The 23441-nt window shown below is 34.2% G+C and overlaps 1 protein-coding gene across 1 annotated transcript; it reads right to left on the bottom strand.

The window, feature by feature from the left end:
• Positions 1-22341, bottom strand: LOC145555853 (peptidyl serine alpha-galactosyltransferase-like). Its single transcript, XM_081617573.1, has 8 exons — positions 21785-22341; positions 20408-20578; positions 14437-14680; positions 14146-14346; positions 5750-6222; positions 2822-2986; positions 2496-2739; positions 1-956 (listed from the first exon to the last, which is right to left on the bottom strand). The coding sequence occupies exons 1-8, from the start codon at positions 22186-22188 to the stop codon at positions 324-326; spliced, it is 2535 nt and encodes an 844-aa protein (XP_081473699.1). The 5' UTR covers positions 22189-22341; the 3' UTR covers positions 1-323.
• Positions 22342-23441: the final 1100 nt, after the last annotated feature.

The following is a 23441-nucleotide window of genomic DNA, read 5'->3' as shown; positions in this document are numbered from 1 at the left end:
AAAAAAAAAACCGCATACTTCAGATATATGCATATACCTTACTTATCTGAAATGTAAAACTACACCTTATGATATATCTGCAAAACAGTAAGTTCTGTCTTTTACCTGCAGCAATAAATTGGTTGCTAAAGTCCTAAACTTCAGTATAAACGTTACAATTAGGAATTCTGCCAAAAAGAAGGGTATTTTGATTGAGAAAATCAAAACTATTTTCATCTTCATTTATAGAAAAAATAAGTGTAGGGATATGCAGAACATTTCAGAACACCGCCATTATAGTATTAGAATGATATTCACAGTTTATCAGATGAATTAGCATTTCTTCAATTCAAATCATGCAATGCAGAGTACGATGACCTTTTCTTGCTCTTGTAATGCTTACCCTTTGATTTCCGCTTTTTACCACGCACATATACTTTCAACAGCAATGACACAAAACCCAGAAAACAAGCTCCCCATAAAACCATTAGCCAAATCCTGATGGAACTAAATTGGTTTGATGCAGGAGGTGTCAGTAATTCCGGAGAATCATTACTTTCGTTAGAGCTATTTCTTGTGGCATCACTTTCAATAATATTTCGAAACTTCCTATATATCTTTTCCTTGTTCATGACCACCTCATCTAATGTGGCAAGTTTACTGGGATCAGGGCAATTTCTTTTCTTATGATGGAGATACAGAGCATCATTCAGTGTTCTTCCACATTCTATGCTAAGCAAATCTCGATAATACGCATCTTCATTGGTTCTATCAAGATTTGATGGATCAGGAGGATCAGGAAACTTAGCCCAACATTTGTTTACTAAGTCGACATCTCTCCATTTAGCCTTGTCAAAGGTCCAATCTCCAACCTTGAAAACCAATCCATAGTGGAAAACCCTGTAATTGACACCAAGTTGGGGAGTATATCCTGGATACATCATTATTGTGCCATCTATTCGATGCCGCAAATTTAACTGTAGAAATGTATAAATAAAAATAAGCGAATAAACAAAAAAGACAGGTCAATCCTACAAGGGTTCACCGAAGGTTGGGAGCTTGGGACTTAAGTACTCCCCACACTACTTACTTCACATCATATGTAGGTTTATCATTTTAGCAATCATCGAGTTGGGATTGCGAGAAAAATAAAATATAAATAGAATGTTGGGATGGAGAGACAAAAAGGTTGATACTATGGAGGCGTAATGAATAAAAGTAGATACACTTATCATAGCTATCTTTCATTTTAACAGTTCATAGTAGATTTAGTAGTGTGAAGAACATATTGGGGTACCCAAAAAAGGAAAGTGTACAAAATATTTAGAACAGAATATTTGCATGCAACAACTGACATATTTCAAGTTCGGAAACCCTAACACATAATAAAGCCATCTTACTGACGTTAATGATAATAAGAACTCCCAGTCTCAGAATCCAGACTAGAAAGAGAAGGTTGCCCGAAATAATGTTCATGCATAGAAAGTAGAAACTACCATGATTAGTGACTATCATTGGAATATAGAGAACCAATTTAGAGAGGAACGGAAACCACAGGAGGAAAAGTGAAGTTAAACTAAGATGTGCAAGGAATCAGCATAATCCCCTGGCCCCTAGCTGATGTATGCTAGATGAAGGCAGAAGGGTACTATTAATAATCCCTACGTCCACAAATAATCTTCATGTTATGCTTGGAGTGACGCGTATTAAGGATTCTAGTAACATCACATGGGTAGAATGTGAAATTTATCCATTTGAAGTACCAAGAAGATTTTTTGAGGGCATCCTAAAAAAGAATATAGGAAGATTATTTGTGGTTGGAGAGACCGAGTACTGTTCAAAGATGTTCATTATATTTATAGATAAAGTTTGTAAGAGTATTTTTGGGAATTTGCATTTAATGGACTGAGAAAACGGAGAGGATGTTTGAGAGGCTTAGTTAAATATTGCAGGAGGCTTGTAGAGGAGAACACTCGGTGATTCCGGTGTCATTTGGCTGCTATGGGAATTTACTTCCCAAGTTCCCATAGGAATTTGTATTTCATGGGAATTAAATTCCTATATTAAATTTATGGGAATTGCATAAAGTTGTTTGGTTGGCATGAAGGAAGTTGCAAATCATGGGAATTTTGACTTACCGAGAGAGGGGTGGGGGGTTGGGTAATTAACTTCCCATGTTTTGTGGGAAGTCACAATTCCATGAATTTGCAATTCCCCCATTTACACTTATTATTGTCAACCAAAAAACTCATCTTTCAAAATCCCATGATTTCCCACTTTCCCCATTTTCTTTGTGTAACCAAACAACCCCGGAGAAAACATCTAATGGTTAGACTCCACCCCTTGAAAGTGGCTAGACAGTACTTGATAATTAGTGATAAAGTTAAATATAGTATCTGGTCTTCCCTAATTCTATGCTTAAATTTCCTTGCAATTCCTAGTGTTCTCATAAAACTTGTTTGCAAATATAATACAAAATTCAATGACATTTAGAGTCATTTCTGTGCAAAACATACCTCAGCTGCCCCAAAACTGTAACCATACATTTCACTGATCCATCCGGCTTCATAGATATCACCAGTGATATTCGTGGAGTAATGTTCTGTATCAGCTCGTACCTCCTGAGTTTTAAGCAGCCAATACATAGCAAATTTCCGGAGATCCTCTATGTGCATTATTATAACACCTCCAACCTTATCACAAGCTTCAGGATTGCGTGTATGGAGCTTTGCAAGTATATTGTCACAGCCAATCAGGTAACTGAAAATCAGATAGGAATAAGCAAGAATGAAATAACCACTTATGATTAATGCTAAAACAGGTGGAAATCCTATAGCCTTACCCATATGGAGCTGAAACTGGACGCCCACGGGCTGCTTTGAATTCCCATGGTGTAATTTCACCTCTCATAATCATATCAGCATCCAGAATTACAATATATTCTGCATCAATCTGTGCATGATTAATCCAATGAACAACTGCAGCTGGTTTATTGATTGCTGGGTACCTATAAAGGCAGACATGATTCTGTATCAAGCTTCTATTTACAAAAAATTGAAATAATTTCAGTCTGAATAATGGTTCACTGGTCAGCTATCCAACTATATATAACACAGGAGGCACCAAGGCTGTATTATTTGGCCTATAATTTTGGAAAAGACTCAACCGTCTGTTGGCTGCTGTTTATGTAGAGGTTAGCGATAAAGATTTATTCAGTGCGGTATCCACATTAGAAAAGAGAAGAACTTCACAGATATTGTTTTGCTTTTTAATAAGCAGAACATAGTCCATATCCTATATTATTGATTGACATCAGTATTTTAACCATGTACACAATACTTGCAGAAACAATTCCTTAGATTATTTTATTATTAATATTTGATTATCAGTATATAATACCTACTTGTATATATAAAGCATTTCTTTTAAAAGTTATACTAAAGACAATATTCAAATAAAACATTTCTGAAATGGCTTAATGCCTTTTGGGCTTCCCACCCAAAAAAAAAAAAAAAAAAAAAAAAAAAAAAAAAAAAAAAGTATTAAAACTAAATAAGCAGAGATTACAGGAATCTGGATATCCAATATTTCTGCTTAAAAGTCCGAATTCCTGCACACTTTTAAGTCCCTACTTGATATTTTTTTAAAGACAAATCTGCCCTTTTATGGAAGACACTGGATTAACGAAGTTACATCCCCCTTTTGGAAAAGCACTAGCATTATATTCACTAGCTTGTTTTGCTATTAGTAATTTGGTTGACGTACCTTGGATTAGGAATTTCATTTCCCATTTTGAAAGGAAAGGGTTGTATCATATGTGACACGTGACACGTGACACCTAATTATATAGGTCCTGTTTGGCAATTAGCTTTTAGCTGTTGGCTAATTAGTTATTTGAGTAAAAGTGTTTGATAAGTAGATGTTAATTTAAAGGTGTTTTAGTGTATAAAATTAACAAAAAAGCTACACACTCTTCTTTAAAAAAAGCTCCAAACAAACACTCCAAAGAGCTTTTTGGAATGGTCAAACAATTATTTTTGCTCCAATAAGCTCCTAACCAAACACCTGCATAAAAGTTGTTCGGTTGACATAGCTTGGTTATGGAAATTAATCTCCCATGTTCTTAATCTTCACTCAACGTTACCTCCTTTTCATATTTTAGATGCTTTCCTATACTTTATAAGGTTTCAAAATCCATTTTTGGCAATCCAGTATTCAGTAGAAAAACAATGCAGATCCAAAATGAATGAAAATCCAAAAACTACCTAACAAGTTTCTTGCTTTTTTGCTTGTGTGTTGTTAGACTATAACAATTGGTGTACCGTGACTACCACCACATGTATTTCGCACCCTAACTCACTAGATTCTATAAGAAATGCATGATTCAGCCCTGCTTGTACCCACCTCAACTAGCTTTGTTAGCACAAGCTCTGACTACCCATGCTTCGTTGCTAAAAGATAGGACTGCCCCCTTAAGATCCATACGTCCAATTGTTTTACTTCGTGCTCACAAACCACGCTTACACACAAGGTTTGTGCCCTTACCATCAGAAGGCAAGAGCACGCTGCACAATCCTGAAAAAACCACTTGGACTATGACACATGGCAGTTGGACCTCACTCTCTTAAATCCTGCACCCCCCCGAAGCTTTTAAATCACATTCCTCCCTCTCATCCCTCCTTCAATTCAAAACTCAATTTAAAAGTAGACAATATATCCTCCATAAATAATTTCAAAACAAGATAACTTTCAAAAATAACCAAATCTCAATTACCTTTTATACTGTATACTTCAATTAATTACAACATTTCTTCCATAATAAAGTATATGGCTGCGAGTGGGTTACTGTGATAATAATTTTTTTAAACAGAAATTATTCTCCAATTATTCATGCATTATCTCCACTCTCCAAACAATATAGCAGTTGAATGATTGTTTTCCAGCCTTTGAAAGCATTAACAGATGAAATTTGTGTAATCTCCAAGCATCATTTGTGTTCTTTGTGAAAAGAAGATACATAACTCGGTTTGTATTCAATAGTGCTAGTGCGGTAACTTACATGGTTGGTTTGTATTCAATAGTGCTAGTGCTACTCAGATATCCCAGATGGCAGTGGTGACTTTGGGCCTAGGCTAATAGGCTTCTTAGTATTTGGAACAGATAATTAACCAATTTAACTCCACTGGATCAGTGAATCCTAATATCCTAACACAAAATCACTCAGCTAATATTCATTGTGCTGATTTGATTATTTCTAAGATCCTGGGATCTAGAGGTTAGAAAGTTCACTCTCAGCCACTAGACCAAAAGGAAAACAGGTGTTTTCTCTAATCCATAAGTGCAAAATAAACTAAGGTCCCTTTTTCATTCAATATAAGACACGAGTCATTGGTTTGAGTATCAAATCACGATTTTCTGCTAGTCATTATAAAACTACAAACAATGACCCTAACCTACTACTTAATTTATCTCTGCACCTCTCTTCCTCTTTTCTATGCTTCCAAGTCCTCCCTCAACCCCATCCCCCTCCTCACCTCCACTGTGGCCAAATTCACCACTCTCTTTATTCCCTTCCTATTCTACACCACTAGATTTTTCCATGAGTTTTTCTACCCTCCCTACTGTCACTACCATAGACCACTATTCAAAAAGAAACAGCCACATGATAATCTCACATCAAGCATAGAACAGAATTAATCAACTAGACGTAAGGTTATTTTTAACTTCCAAAAGAAATGAGAAAGTAAGAGCAAAAAAAAACAATAATTACCGATCACCCGTCAAAGGATGTACACTCATGGAAGGAACATAATGAGTTGGAGCCAAATCATGACCACTGTAATGCTTAAGATCTTCATCTGTACAGCTGAGAAGCCGAGTGACATTGCCTGGCTGACCACTCAGACGAAAACTATGCATAAAGCCTACAGTCTGCCAATCAAAATAAGGGGTGCATTCAGTAGAAAAGATAGTATGGATTTTCGGATAAGGTTTCCCAGCTTCACCAATCAACTCCTCTTCGTGATCCTTTTCATTTAGCCATCTAATGCCACCAGGATATTTAGGCTTTGTTAGCTCTGCATGTGTTCTGCTCTTCAGGAAACTTAAATATCTGGTCCATTTTGGCTTAGAGCACCCTCTTGCTATGTGGTGATGCAAAAGGGCTTCATTTAGTGTATTCATACACTCTATGCTCAGCATCAGGCCTCGTCTTTTTCCTGGATCAGCTTCAATAACTTTCACCTGCAGAGAACAATATATGCAGATGACACAAAAGAATAATATGTCACTTTTTTAGTGGTGTAATAGGAATAGCCATCAAGTTAAGGGTTGCTAATTATTACATGGTATGTTTATCTAATTTTGCAATTCACGTCAACGTGTCATAATTATATATACTTTCTAAATTTGTTTTTGTATTAAATTTTATTTTTAGCCCACCAATGTTTATAAACTGCATTGTTTTCCTTGCCTAAAGTTTTATCAAACCTTTATGTTTTTTACTTTAACGTGCGGAGATTTGGTCAAGAACTACCAATTAAAGGGCGTGTTTTGAAAACAACTACGTATTTTATTATTTTTTTTTTTTTAAAGAAGTACCACAAAGTTGTAAAAAATTTAAGTAGCACTACCACTCTAATAATTCTAACTAGAATATTCGGCATGTGGGTTTCATTTTTTACCTTTAACTCATAAAATAACCATCTAAATTACCCTTCATAAAGGTAAAAAGTGAGATCCAAATATCGGAGAGATTCTAGCTAAAATTGTTAGAGTGGTAGTGTTATTTAAACTTTTTGTAACTTTGTGGCAGTTTTTTTTACAAAAAATTATTAGGTATTTGTTTTTAAAACACGTGCTTTAATTGGTACAAAATTTCCTTAACGTTTTAACCACTCTTTTAAAACTTTCTTATATTTTATTCTTGGTTCTTTTAAAACTCCCTTAATATTTCTTAAATGCTTTTTCGTTTACTTACTTTACTCACCTTTTTTCAAACTCTTTTAAATTATTATTTTGTTATGTCTTTTTCTTTATATCATACGATTTCTTATGACAATTCATGTTAGCCGGCCCCAAATCATTTTGGGACTAAGGGCCTGTTCTCATTGACTGAACTCAGTTGAACTGAACTGGCTGAAACTGAAATGAAATCAATATTTTATAAGAGAAGGAATTTAGGAGCTGAGCTGAACTGAATTGAATTTCAACGTATGAGAACAGGCCCTAAGACATTGTTGTTTTTAAGGTTTGTTCTCTCCCTTATCTTCTCACTCCATAAATTAAAACTTCACATACACCTTGAAATGAGTAATTTAATTATAAATAAATAAAAAAAAGAGTGATTATAGAAAATAAAAGTGGGTAGTTCTTCCACAATAAAACATCTATGTGAAGAAAAATTCCTAAAATGCAACTTAAACTAAAAAAAAAAAAAAAAAAAAAAAAAAAAAAAAAAAAAAAAAAATTCAACTTTGTTCTTTAGTAGATGTGTACCAAGGAACTAGGGAAGCACTATACTCATGAGACTTGGCTAAAATAAATTACAATGAAAAGGGCCCTTCTTTTGCAAGTTTAAATGTACTCTTGAGATGTAATACCCTAAAATTTTTCTACTTTAAGTTTCGGGACGAAACTTGTTTTAAGGAGGGTAGATTGTAATACCCTAAAATTTTCTAATTTAAGTTTCGGGGACGAAACTAGTTTTAAGGAGGGTACATTGTAAAACCCGTAAATTTTGTATCTTATAAAGTGTAAATATCAGATATTATTTCGTATCTTTTATTTTATATCCTATTATTTGATAGAGGTTTAAAACCCTATTTTTAATTGAAATAGGATTCTATATTTTTAAGGGTATATAAACTATTATAACCCTATTAAATTGTTGATGCAAAAATATTTGTGCAGCCGTGTGTTTGGTTTTTATTGTTATTCATATTGATTTGTTCTTTGCGGTTGTGGGTGAAAGTCTATCCATTCATACTTAGCTTCCACCAATTTATGCACATAACATCATCATTATCTATGATGATCAAATATTGTTTTTAATCATTGCCAAGAAATAATATTTGGCATGAGTCGAATACTTTGACACCACAAGATCAACAATCCTTTAATACTTTTGTAGCTGAAGGTAATCACACTACGGTAATTAATTTTTTTTATTTGTTTGATTATAAATTGTTAGTATTAATTGTACTCCGTATTGTTATGTGTAAATTTTATAATGTGTGAATTATATATGATCATGATTTATATATATACATGATTAGTGTGTGGTATAATATGATTCTAATTGCCGTATTATTTTGTGATATTGATTGATTGTGTTATTTTTCTAGGGTTTTTAATGTTGTTTCTATAGGGAGTATTGTTTTGAGGTTTAGGGTTACTAGTGCAGAGTATTTTTTTGGGTTGAGAATTAATTATTTTTGGGTGCTAGTATTATTTCCTTAAGAGTTGAGATGTTTTTGAATTGAATTGTTGTATTATTTGGGAACTTGTGCCATTGTTGAGTTATTATTATTAGATTGTGAATTATTATTTGATTGAGATCAAAAGGTTGAGAATGATTATTTTGTTCTTGGTTTGAGGCTCGGCGTTATATAACTTAGTCCTTGGCATGTTGGTAAGAGGGTAATAATCATGAGTTAAGAATGAGGTACAATCTTTATTTATATTTTTTTCTATGGTCCCCTACAGTGGGAATTGGCCCGTATGTGGTCTGGTTCAAGGTGTTTTTCTAGTTATTGAAAGTATTCAAATTTATATACTTGTTGGTTTGTTATTCGAATTACCCATGTCCAAGGCTAGGTATAAAACAAAGAACATGGCACATTTATGGGACAAATGAGTTGAGTAAAGGTTTGTATTATTATTCGAGGTTGAGTTGATAAAGGTTATTTTCAGAGTACAATGTGTAATGTAGTTTCGAACTACATTGTTTAATTGATCTAGTAATGTTAATTATTATATTATTCTTTGTATTCTGATATGTGGTGATTACTCGACGTGTGTGTTATTTTGTTTTGCTACTTGTGTTTGCGGCCATGTCTTTTTCTTATGGTGGCCCTGCGACGATCTATTTTGGAATTTGTCCTTAATGGTGAGCAGTCAAGTTTGTCTAAACAGGTTGATCAAGTGGTCATAGCTAAAGGAGCTCAAGTGTTTCGAATAGTATGCTGTCATGAGTTTGTAAAGTTGTATAAATAGCTCACCTAGATTTATTGGGTTGTAATTATTGGGATTTTTGTAAGTCTTAACGCTCGACAGGTTGTTGAGTGTGGCGGTAATACCTCCGATTTAGGAGTATGCTTCCGCAATTTTATTTAAAGGTTCTTTATTTTTCCTTTAATTCTTATTTATTTTCGGTTAGTAATTGGGGGTGTTACATGAGATCTTAAAATTCTTTCGAGATCCACCCCACATCATGGGGTTGGCCAATGTAAGTGATACTAACTCTTCCGCTAAAAACAATTATGGTGTTCAACTTAACTTTTTTTGTACAAAGGCATTTTAAATCCAATCATTAAAAGTCTTGGACTTATGTTTTCAATCAATAAATCAAAGCCTTAATCCTATAAGCGGAGTCGGCTAAATAAACTAAAAGTGATTATTCCGTATAGTCATTAACAAAAATCTTCCTCCTCCATCCCTTACGATGAAATAACTCATTCTCATGCAAATCTATATGCTTCATATTCTTCCTAACTTCTTCTATTGATTTTCAATCTCCCACTTTATTGTCTAACCTCTCCATGGTCTAACTCTTCCACTCTTCATACCAGTGCACCGTCAGGTTTCCGTTTTACATGCCCGAACCAACGCAGAAGATTCACTTAGATGGTTTGCAATGACTGCGACACCCACTTTCTTGTGAATAACCTCATTTTTTATTCTATCTCTTAGAGTGTTCCCACACATCCATAATAACATGTGAATTACCGTAAGGTCCGTAACCTCCATCTGCAATGCCTCCTCCCTTGTCTGACCTCTTGGATTTTTGTTTTCAGATCGATAGAAATAATTACAAAGAAAGTTTTAACAATCATTTTATTTAATTGAGTAAAAAAAAGAGTTTAATCATATTATAATGTTTAATCAATTCGGATACTTTGCAAAGGGAAGCAGTAAAGACAAGGCTTAGAATTTTTGGTATGAATTATAAAAAAAATAAGGAAAAATTGAAACCAATAATCCCACATTTGGGTCATCTTCTCAAAACAATCTCACCTTAGCGTATTTTGGAAATAATCCCACCTTTATACCCCATATTTTTAAAACAAACCATTTACTTGTTAGTGAAATTGGTAACCTGTTTAGAAGGTATTTTGCCAGGTGTTGTTTTCTAATTGGTTATTTTTATTTTTTTTATTTAATTAAATAAAGGAATAAAAAATAAAACAAAAGTAATAACCCTTCTTCCTTCCCCCGCCGAGCTCCCTCCCTTGCACCATCGGATTCACCACCACCACATCCAGCAAAACAAAAACAAAAATCCCCCTTCTCGAACCCCCACCACAACACTCCCCAGCCGGAATGTGGCCCTTCCCCTTTCTTCTTCCTCGATTCAGGGTCAGAACCTGAGATTTCTCCATCTAGAACCTCTTCCAAGATTCTTCAGTTGTTTTATCTAATTTTAATTAGTGGTATGCAATTTGATCTGTAAAATGATTTTGGATTGTTTTCGGTTGAATTATGAATGGATGAGATTTTTTATATGAAATTATGAGTGGTTTAATAATTTTGAATTCTATGTATTGTTGGGGTACTCTACTATGAATAGAGTGAATGGGGGGTTGAATTTTGATTTTTATGGTGTTTTGAAGGGGTTTTTTTTTTTTTCCCCCTTCTTCCTGGGTTTTAATCAAGGAGTTAGCTTGCTGATTGGATTGAATGGGTTTGATTGTTGAATTATTGAGATGATGCATTGTTGAATTGACATGAATTAATTTAATCGGCAATGACTAGGAAAAAATCGATTCCCCTTCCCTGTCAAACGACAACCAGTGCGTAACTGGTGGGCTCAAGTGGAAATTTGGGGTGGTGATGAGGATGGGGTTAAGGTTCGGTTCAGGTGATTGTGGGTGGTTGGGTTAGGGACAGTTTAGTTCAGATGTGGGGGTGAGCGGTGGTACCCATGGTGGTGATGGAGGGGTTGCCATGAAAGAAGGTGAAAAGAAATAGATTAAAGAAAAAAAAAAATTACCTGTTGAACCGGTTGTAAGTAGAAAGGCTCATTTTGATAATATGGGAAATAAAGGTGGGATTATTTCTAGAATACGCAAAGGTGGTATTGTTTTGAGAAGATGAGGCAAAGGTGGAATTATTAGTTTCATTTTTTTCCAAAAAATAAAATAAATAAAAAAATATTCCCTCCACATTCACCATATTATAATGTTTTGAATTTCAAAATGTCCAGAAACAGGTAAAAACGCTCCAGAAATGACATGCTAGAAATTGCAAAATTCTGATACACAGAAAGTGCCACTGGAATGACATTTTAAATCACGTAAAGAATAAGAATATGTTTCATTACCAGACATCTATGAAAAGGAGGAAAACTAGAAACCCTGTCCATCAATTGGAATCCAACAGACTGTTCTGTATTCTAGATTCTCAGCCTACTTTAGAGTTTAGAATTACTTCTCCAATCCATATGCACTGAAATCAATATGGCAGGCCTAATGGTTTAGATTGTTCCTGAAGAAAAACAATGAGAGACAGGGAAGTTGGCCTCTCAATAATTTTTTATCATCACTTCTTTCACCTCAACATATGACATATTAGACATGAATCACATGATTGCCTCCTAGACTGCCATATAGAGAGAGACAATCTCTCTCTCTCTCCTCTACCTATCTATCCATAAGACTCCTATTCATGGGAAGCTGATGATGCCATGTGAATGCTTAAACCAAGAATCAAATAAACGAAAAGGATCCAACTCGAGTAATGGTCTCTAGGCACTTCATGTTCCACAATCACCCATCATGACCCAAGAAACTTTCTCCAGTCCAATGTCTCAAGATATTTCTTATTGTTGCTTCCATTTCAATATAAAACTAGATATGACTTATTTAAATATGACTAATAAATAAGCCAAACTTAAATTTACATAAGTTATGAAATGGTGATATTCAAGCATGGCAGACATATGATGATGGAGCCATGGAGGAAAGTGAGAAAGACAATAAGCAGTGGTGGGAGGGCAATGGTGAAGTTGTGAGGGAAAAAATGACAGTGGTTGAGGTTGATAGATTAAAAAACGGTCTTTGTAAAAATATACACTGTAGTTGATAGCCCAAATTCTTAAAAAGAGATAACTCTCAATTCTTAATGTAAAACAAACCAAAATTAATCAAATTCCTTTCTTAATCCCTTTCTTCCTGTTTCTCTTACTTGACCAAGTATAAAATTAAATTAACCATTGGACATAATAATCTTAATAAAAAATAATCAATAAAGGACCCTTACATAAAAATCATTTTTAGGCTACACAATTATAAAGCCACAAAAAACATAGAGCCACCAATGAGAATTCCAAAATTATGGAAAACCATGACAATATATTCCTTAGAGCAAAAAAATCTGTCAAAATCACCATCTCAATTATTCTTTCACTCTCTCTACTACATCATAGATTCATAATCTCTTTTTGGAACCTCCACTCTGGAGTCTAGACTAACTTTGTCTGAAGGGAGATTTTTCCCAACCACCCACCAGGTTCACCACTCTTAAAAATAGAAACAATTTTACTTACACCGCCATCCAAGTGATACAATTGTTTGAAGGCAACCATTCACGCCTCATTCATAGCCTCTAAGAGACTGGAGAGATATTAGTGGCATACTTTTCACTTCCCCGTACATATTGCATATCCCCCTCTATATCTAGATTTTATATAAAATCCCGATATGAGTTCATATGAAAAGTTTACTTTCTTGTAAGAAATTATTTCATTTTTTTAACGGTGAGATGAAACCAAAAAAATTCTAAATTTGACAATGGATCAATTTAAGAATTTCGTTAAGTGAAGTGAAGATTTGTACTCCTCTCTCTCTGCATAATCTCTTTTCTAGGAGAGGTGTGTGGGTGTGAGAAATACATGGGTAAAGTAAGAGACTCTCTCTCTTCCTTAACGTACCAAATTCTGCATAATCTCTTTTCTAGGAGAGGTGTGTGGGTGTAAGAAATACATGACTAAAGTAAGAGACAAGGTATAAAAAGGTGGTTGGTTGTAAGAAGAGGTGGATAAATTGAGAGACTGACAGAAAGTATAGGGTAAAAGGGATAATATAATATAGTACGCTTGCCAAAAATAAAACAAAGTAGAAAAAGGCAAATTTAAAGAAAATAAATCAAATATTAAAAAGATTTTCTTAATAGAAGAGAGTTACGTAGGAAATGGGAGTATTTATCAGTTGCTAACAGGCGAGCAAAACCTGTTTAATCTAATCAAAACCAAACCATAAATTACAAAATGGTGATTTAAAATTTTCATTTCCACATTGAATTTCTTGCCACGACTTTAAAGTTCAAAGGGGATGGAGTAGTGCCTATCACCCAATTTATTAATGAAAGAAGAAGAAAAATAAATTATATACAACCTATATGTTTTAACAGCCCACAACACATTCTCTTTCGATGAAAGATTTACAGATCACGCATTAAATGGTTTACATCTTTTAAATTCGTCAAGAAAATATATAATCAAGATTAATTATATGATAATGAAAGTGAAAATCAATTAATAAAAAAATTGGAAACCAGTCTGGAATGGTATTTAATCAAAGATTAAGATTTTTCAATTTACTACTTCTCTCTTCAAAATCAAGATCATCCATTGATTTACTTATAAGATTATTCATAGCATTACTATAACTCTTATTTTCTCCTATTCACGGTGAGTTGATATCTATAAGAAAAGTTTACCAACATAGTCAACATACTAATTATTCCCTCCCGATGGTGTTGAAATTTCCAATTATCTAAGGAAGTCCTCAGTACTACATCTACAATACGAGCAAGAACAAAATTCATAGTAATAATAGTATTATTTATGTCAATGATTATCATTACTGGTGAGTTGAAAAAAGCTCTATACTGCACTTTAAACAGAAAGATCAATACACCTATAAGTATACATAATCTCAGTAGTACCTCTCTTGGATAAGGCGGTTCAGGAAAGAGCCGTCCACAGTCATAAACAATTCCATCTTGGTGATGATCTAGCTTGGTAAAAGACCAGTTCCCAACTGCAAATGGCAAGCCATAATGCAAGAGAATTGGCTCAACACCATCTCTTGGAACATAACCAGGATAGATCATCAGGTCATTAGTAATTTTATGGCTGAGTCCAACCTGATAAGAAAATGAAAGTATTATAAGCACAAAAATAATAATTGCCCAAGTATCCAGAGAACAGAAAACAGAAAATTGGGTATGACTTACTTCTGCAGCACCAAATGAATACCCATACATTTCACTGATCCATCCCGTACCGTATATATCACCAGTTATATTTGTTGCCCAATGAGCCCTATCTTCTCGCACTTCCTCAGATTTAGACAGCCAAAATGGAGCCATTGCTCTAAGGTCATCAATATGGAAAACCAGCAACCCCCCAACCTTGTCACATAGCTCTGGGTGTTTTGTATGTAACTTGGCCAAAATATTGTCACATCCAATTAAATACCTGATGGAATATATCAGATTATGGTCACATACATACCCAAAAGCCGAAAGTATGGGAGCTTAAATGAAGAAATTATCTGATATCTTTGGAACATACTGAGCCAACTATGAGCAAGAGCATCGAAGTCCTTGGTGCAAGGGTGAATAAATTTATTTAACATGTAACCTCGAAATTATCAAGAGCCGAAGGGCAGCAATACATCAGAAAACATTTTTACAAACATTTAGGTACACTCGATGTACATTAATTTTATCGGTCATCAAACATCACTGATATATAGGATAACATTTTAGCAGTTGTTAACTTCTTACTTTTTATAGGGAAACTTTTAACCTATTAAATATTTAGTGTATATCAAGAGGTACATTTTAAGAGAAAATTTTTTGAAAGGATTATATAATTACCTTAATACATTAAAGTTAATATTTACATGGTAGATATATTTTAAAAAGAGCAATTAAAAACATAGGTAGTTTTTCTATATATCGAATTAACTTTTAATTATACTAGAACATCTTTAGACTTTATGTACAAAATGAATTGCACATACCTTATTTAAAAGTATGTCAACATTAAGACTGTTGTTTATGATAGAAGTGCCAACAATAAACAGAATTCACTTCCAACCATTAAAAAAGCACCCTCTTCCCAATTTTATATGTTTGCAAAGCATCAATAAGGAGTGAAGAAGTGTCCATACATGTCCTCACTCCCCGTGTACTTTCACCACTATAAGGTGGTAACTGAGCTAGCATCTGATCAAATTATTAGAAGCCAACCACCTAGGCAAGTAGGCAACTAGCATAATAAGTGCAAGAAGCCAAGGAAATCCAAACCCATTTGGTGTAATAACTACTAAGATTGTTTTATGTATTTGTTATCATAATTATAAAATCAGTAGGATTCTGCCATAATTTCACAAAGGCACAAAGGAACCCAATTTAGAAGATTGATTCCAAAAGCAAGACACAAAAGCTACAGGATGAAAACTTCAACAGCATAATTCTGAAGGGTTTTAGATCCAAACTTGCTGTTATAGAAAGCCAAATCATTCTGAAGAGTTAATGGAAGCCATCAATGAAGAAAGAATCAAAGGGGACTACACTAACCGTTCCTAGAAAATGAACAGAAGAAAGGAATGGTAAAATCTGTATTACATCATAGCTGATGTGGGGGCCTTGGACTTGGTTGATTTGGAGACCTTAGAGGTGCCAAGTGTCATGATAAATGGGCTTCATGGAGGCTTCTTAAGGTGTAGTATGGTTGAGTCCTAAGTAGTATGTGAAGAATTATTTCATCCTTCGTCTTCCCTATCGCAACTGAGGGGTCAGGTAAAGTTCTTCTACCAGAGTAGTATGTGAAAGAGTTTTTCTTCCCCCAATTACCAAATTAGGCACGATTCTTGGTGGTTGAGCGAAGCTATTTCCTGTGTGAATTTCTTAAATTTACTTACGAAGATTTATAATAGGAAAAACACATATAATAACAAATCCTAGCTATTATCATTGAGTTAGAATTTCTCTCACATGTTGAATCTTTGTGAGCATTCTAATCTTGGCGACAATCTCAATCTTATCAAACTTTGTGTAACATCAATTGAAACCTTTGATTTCATTAAACCTTTTTGATTAATAAGTCATATATTAATCTATACTGCATTTGTTTGATTTATTCCCCCCGCCCCCCTCCCAAAAAAAAAAAAAAAAAACAAAGTCATTGAGTGAGCAACTTTATGATATATGGATTGGATTTTTAATGATTACACACACCAGAGGGTTATTTAAAATCTTCCACACTGGTGAAAAATGAAATATAAGCAATTACTTAAGTTGATTAGAAAATGATAAGATGGAAAATGGTTTGAGAAGCTCCACTTAGCTAGTTATTACTGCCTTAGAAAAAATGGATTATAATAATCAAACCATAGGGAAGTATGCTTAATATAGTCCCCTTTTTCGATTAACTAAGAAAAATCCTGGATTTTTCGAGTATCTTTTTCTAACAGTCCTAATGACCAGTGACCGGTTTCAAAGATTTATAATATTTAACTAGCCTAATTAGCTTCCAAACACATTTATTTAGGCACATGTCACTATGATATTGGCCATACTTTCTTTATTTACTAATATTATCTTCATCCTTTCTCTCTCCAATGGTATAAAATCTCGGCCGCATCACTGCATTGTAAAGGAATTTGAGCTTATCGCAGCCGATATATTAGGCCACAACAGTCGTACTCCATCCGCATTGCCTGCGAAATGACTATGTGACCATACCGCGATTGTGACCACATCCAAGATTTAAGACCACATTCTCTCCTCTCTTCCCTAATCTTCTACCTTTTGTCTCCCACCATGACGACACCACCAAGTCCTAGTTCATTCCTCATTATACATATCTTTCACTGTACTCCAGACTTAGGATATGTTTAGTTCACATGATCTATCCCTGTTTTTAGTTTTGACCAAACTTTGACCTTAATTGTACACTAATCTGTAAATTAAAAACATCAAATGAGATGTCATTAGATTCATATTAATATTAAATATGAAAATTTCTTAACTTTTTTAACAATGGAATTAAAGATATTTAATGAAAATTAAACGCAACTAAAAAGACATACTGATTTGGTGTGATCTAATTATTTATGCAATAAGCTAATACTAATTTAAACTGAACATAGCCTTAATAACTAATTGAGTAATACATTGCTTGCCAACTGTCATACTTATATATATAATGCTGAGACAAATGAAAGAAAGAAGTATATAAAACAACCTATATCACATATATAACTAGTTTTTGGGTTCGTTCTACACACGGGCAATGCATGAGTTATTATTTATGCTGAAAACATTACAAAATTACATTACAAATGCATGATGGTTACATAATACTTCATACTGAAGACCAAAACCCTTGTTATAAATTTACATTTCTACATCAAATATAAAATCTCTCTTCACCAAATTTATTTCTCTTAGAGCACTCTAAATATCTTGAAAGTAATGGCCTTATGACATGCAAGCAACACCATATAATCGAATTTCACGAATACTCTTACACCTGTCCCTTTCCTTATTATTCAAGTTTTCCTTCTTTGTTGCCTTTCCATTCCAATCATCATGATTGTTGCATTTTGCATAGGTCTTTAAAGATATTTCTATGTCTATATTTTGGGGGGCTTGTTATTAAGGTGAATGAAAAAGGTTTTCTTAGAAATTTATATTAGGAAAGGGATTAGAGGAAGATGATAAAGGGTTAATGAGTTAAATAGTAAATTCAATTAAATTGATTTTGAAAGATGGAGGGAGATAAGGAGAAGATTAAAGGAATTCAATTTGTTGAATTAAAGGGTAGAGCTTACAAAAATTTAAAGGGTTATTGAAAAATAAAGGGGGCAGCTAAAGAATTTCCACCAAAACTAATGATGATTAAAAACATAAACAAGGCCAATTAAAGAAAAAGAATGTAAAGAAAGGTAAAAAGAGAGGAGACACGTGGCAGAATAAGTTTGTGTTTTTAAATTCTAAGCATAGAATAAGTATTTTCCAATTACTGCAAATCCTCAACAACATTTAACAACAAGGTGAGGGCGAGTGGATTAGAGGAAAGAGAATGATTCTAGACTTGGATCTGTGTCAAGGAGGAGAATAAAATGATTGAGACTGAGTTTGTAGCCAGGGAATATGGAGGATAATTCTCATGGAACTGGATAATTACGAGTTGATTTTGATGGAACAAAGAAGTGTGGATGTTTGTGTTAATGGGGATCAATCACAGCCATGACTTTGATGGAACAAAGAAGTGGTGGATGTTTGTGTTAATGGGGATCAATCATGGCCATGACTCCGCTTAGATAATTCGATTGCTTGTTCATCAATATCATGACTACATTATAATTTGAGAAAAATAGGTGGATGATGAGACAAGGGTGGTGTCATTAGCGGAGGTGTTATAAGCGGAGAGTAGTAGACAAAATACAACTTTTATTTTATTTTATTTTTTTTAAAAAAAAGGTATATCTTAGCGGCTAAAGAGGTCTTTTCAGGTAAAGGGACATTTAAAGAAGATACCCAAGAAAAAGTGGGATTAGTCTTAGTCAATTGAAAGTGGGAGTGTTTTAAGCAGACCGACCAAAGGTTGGAAAGTATAATTCAATATTTCCGTTGCTTTATTTTTGGATCTGCTAATTACATTTAACTAATTAACTGTTTGAACAGAAACTTGTTTAGAAAAGATGACAAGTTTAGATTTCCAGAATAAATTAAGAGTGAGACGTTAGGCGGTACACTGGTCTAACACTAATTCGACCAGTAAACCAGATCAGTCTTTTTGGTGGACTGGACAGCAATTCCAATTAGCTATAAAATTAAAATTTCTTAAGTAGACAAGTACTGAGTAGACAATAGACATATATATATTGTCATTCAAAAAACAAATAAAAGAGCAACATCTTACTTCAACAGTCATAAATTCTTAATGGGGAAATAAAATTTGTTTCCAATAAGATTCCAAAAACAATAACTCACATGATCTCCATAGTAGGATTTAAAAAAAAAATCCTCACTGCTCATCAATCATTTATCCCAATGGAAAATTAAACCTTGCACTATAGACTTATAATTGGTTGAGATGACTCAGCAATGTAAAAGATTTATAAAGAAGTCTTATAGACAACATACTCCCTCCGTCCCACTTATAAGTGCCTGTTTTCCTAATTAAGTGTCCCATATTAAGTGCCAATTTCCTTTTAATAGAATATTTTTTTGGACCTTTATACCCTTATTTTAAAATTTAATTCCCCAATAATTATTACATTGTACTTGGTTTCTTTTATTGGTTTGTACTTATGCATGTAAAACAAAATAAGTAAATGAGTTGGCAAACACTTATCATTGCTTTTAAGAAAAATTTACTTGCTTTATCCATTTTCATTAAAACATGCGAAATACAAGAAATGAGCATTTGATAAAGGGATGGAGGGAGTAGTAGTCAATGATAAAAAGACAGCACGAATAAAGGGGATTGAAAGAAAAATTGAAGAAGAAAGTATAAAAATGAGATAGCAAGAAAAGGAAAAAAAAAAATGGATAAAGAATAGAGGAAATGGGGGTTTCTGAATTTTGGGAAACAAAAAGAACAGCAACTGAGAAAAAATAAGTACCATTGCTCACTGACCATCATAGAGTTTTACAGAAATCTAGTCACTGATCTGGACTGGAATATTCAGTTTTTTTCTGGACTGGACCAATTACCCCGAATCCAGGTATTTGAAGCACCTGAGACCAGTCTAGTATGGTTCATAATTCAGGTTCAATTACAGGTCTGGACTGGATTGTGCACAATCCAGGGCATCATTCCTAAAGTACTATAGGAGTCCTTTTATTCATCTAAATCCAAACCTGTTTGCTGAATTTTTTTGTTTTATGGTTCATATTCCAAATTACCCTCTAAATATAGTTTCAAATAATTGGTAGTTGACTTCATCTTTAGGCACTTCAGGTAAGCTAATTATAGTATCAAAATTATCTGCACCTTCTAGAAGTGAATGATCTGTTTAACATTATGCCAAATAGTACATTTATAATTTTGATGTTTCTTCTAATGATATACTTTACCACAACTTCTGTCAAGCACTCAAGCCTCAAACAGATGTCAAAAAGAATGCAAGAACAGTAAAGTAAAGCAGATCATAACCAAGAAGTGTGAGTTAATTATCCATACCCATAATATTGAGAAACAGGCCTGCCTTTCTCAGCACCTAATTCCCAAGGTACTATTGGCCCTCGGATGATCATGTCAGCATCTAAAATTACAACCCAATCAACATTCCTAGCATCCTCACTATGCTGGAGCCAATACAAAACCCCAGCGGGCTTGTTAATAGCAGGGTACCTAGGCAATAACAACATTCACCCTTAGTTTCAGTATATCATGATTCCAGGAGAGTTAGAAGAAACCAAAAAAAAAAATTGATAAAATGCAGCAAAACTGGAAAGCAACAAAAGCAAATTAAGCACATTTATAGACAATATATGTGTGCACGCCATAAACCTATAAGTATACACAATGATGTGGAAGCCATCAGTTCGATTAATTCCAAACCCCAATCTTATTTTACTCAACTTCTACTCATCACAATATTCTTATTAACACATTTTTGTTTAAGTAGATTCCAAACCCTCAGTAGGAATCTCAAATCTTTCGATTTACAATATGAATGAAATGGAATTGCACAGGGATAACAGGACACTCCATTAATTGATGTGCATCATAATATATGAAAATGCAATGCATTGATCTCTTGCTTTCTTAACAAGCATATCCAATAAGCAAATATAAGTACAACACAATCTCTCTATACAGAAATAACAGTCACATACTCACACACAGACTACTTTAGGATATTCACAAAAAAACTTTGTGACCTTTTGTAATATATTATTGTACTCTGATGAGATTTTCCAATGTGCCACTACCTAAGCTGATTGATTGGAACTTATCTTTTGGGACCGGAGAGGAGAAGATAGAAATTATCCGCCTATTTTGAAATATCATTTCCCATTTAGGGTTAGAATAAGGTGGCAACAAATTCCGTTAGGATTACAAAACAAGCTCAAGAACTCAACACCAACCAGATAGTTGCTTAATTAAAGCACAATCCAGTGCCTTGCCCTATCTGACCAAGGAAGTTGCTTTTTAATTAGACCCTTGAATTGAAAAGCATTACCCAAAGACTAATTACTTTATAACAAAAGAATAGCAAATAATATCCAATTTCTTATTAAAGATAAACAAACTTATGTTAATCATCCATATTTCAGCTGTTTATACGGTGGCTACCAATGAGCACTCAACCAATTAATTAAGATCAATCCAAGTACATTACTTATACTCATCATACAAACAATTGCAACTGAGGAGTAAATGGCAATTAACATAATCATTATTCAATAATACCATTGTGGTGGTACCCAGATCAAATCATGTCTACGTCACTGTCTTTTGTAACGGCCCCTCAACCCGAAAAAAAAATAATAATAATAAGAATAGCAACTGACAGAAAACTTGCCAAAGACATTATAAAAGAAGGTAATATACCAGTCACCAGTTCTTGGATGTCTGCTCATAGAAGGGACCTCCATAGTCGGAGCTAAGTCGAAACCTCGATACCGTTTCTTCTCCTCCTCTGTGCAGCTCAGAAGCCGGGTAATCGGCCCCGGGTGACCCGATTTCCGGTAACTGTGCATAATTCCAACTGTTTGCCAATCGAAATAATCGTTGCATTCTGTTGAGAATAATGTGTGGATTCTCCAAGGAGCTTCCCCAACTCTGTACTCCTCTGAAAGCCCTATTGTACCTAAACTCAAAAAAGTTACCAAGAACACCAAAATCTCCATAAAAGACCTCGTTGAAGTCAAGGAAATTGATTCAGAGATCTGTTTATCATGGTCTATTATTTGAAAAATGTCCAAAAATTGAATAAAAATTGTGAATGAAAACATGCAAGTAGTTGAATACAGAATTATACAATTTAGGATGATCGTGATTTATGAATATAAAATTTTCGTGGGTTTTGGGTAAGAAAATTGAATTTGTCAAAAAATCAAAAAATAATTGAAATGTTGTTGGATTGGAACAAGGGGTTGTTGCCCTTATTGTCTTACTATGATTTCTGTGATCAAGTTTATATTTTGAGGTTTATTTAATTAATGGGTTGAAAATGATGGAATGATTGATTAATGAATGAATTGTCGTGTTCTTCAAAGGGTTGACATTTGAACAAGAAAAATCGAAAAGTGTGACTTTGTGAGCTTTCAACTTTTCTTTGAGTTTTCTGAAAACATGAGCATGATCCTTACTGTACTGTTTTGATTTACTAGTATGAAAAAATTAAAGTGTAACATACTGAATCACCTGACATTTTCGTAAATAAATCAAAGAGCTTTCCCCGGTTAATATTATTTTGGGTGTTTTTTGGTCGCTCGGGAGAGTTACGTCACCAAGACTGATTCCACGCGGTCTGTACCTGTAAACACACAGGCTTCGGTTGGTAGGAGCTCCGCCTCCGACGTTCAAGTTAATATTGGTCGTAGAAGATGAAAAGGTGCGGAAAAGGTAAAAGTGAGATCTTTTCGGATTCCGAAATCAGGTGTTTTCTTTGATGTGAGATAATGTAGGTATGTTGTAATAAATGAATGTGTTCCCAAAATGGGGAAATCTCCCTATTTATAGGATCATGGGAATACGTGCTCATTAGGTCATTCTAACCTAATGGATTGCGCTGCTTTTGCAGCTTTTATCGGGAATTGGGCCTTGAAGGCCGTCATTCCATTTGTTGGACCTTTTTCAAATAGGTAGGTCATGGTAACAAACAGTTCACCTTCGATTAAAGTGACGAGGATGCCCCCGTTTTAACCTACCCTTCTATAAATAAGGTTTTACCCAACCCCCCCCCCCCCATCTCCCATCTTTGACCATTTCATAAGTCTAGAGACAGAAAGATCGAGAGAGACAATTTTCTAGAGAGACACACACTGTTACTGAATGTAGTTGCTTTCCAAAATAAATTTTGTCTGCAGCGTTCGTGGACACAACCGGTCACCGTTTGAGGCAATTTTTTCAGAATTTAATCAGAGGTAACTGTCTCTCCTCTTCTCAACACTTTCAAATTTTTTCCATTTGTATATACAATTTTTCAAATAAAATGGATTCTTCATCGACACACACGACACATCCTAGGTCAATCAGTCGGTCT

This window comes from Chenopodium album, chromosome 8 (genome assembly GCF_948465745.1).
Source record: "Chenopodium album chromosome 8, dcCheAlbu1.1, whole genome shotgun sequence".
In the NCBI taxonomy this organism is placed as follows: domain Eukaryota; kingdom Viridiplantae; phylum Streptophyta; class Magnoliopsida; order Caryophyllales; family Amaranthaceae; genus Chenopodium; species Chenopodium album.
The sequence above is the reverse complement of the archived record's forward strand: the minus strand, read 5'-3'. Positions and strand labels throughout refer to the sequence as shown.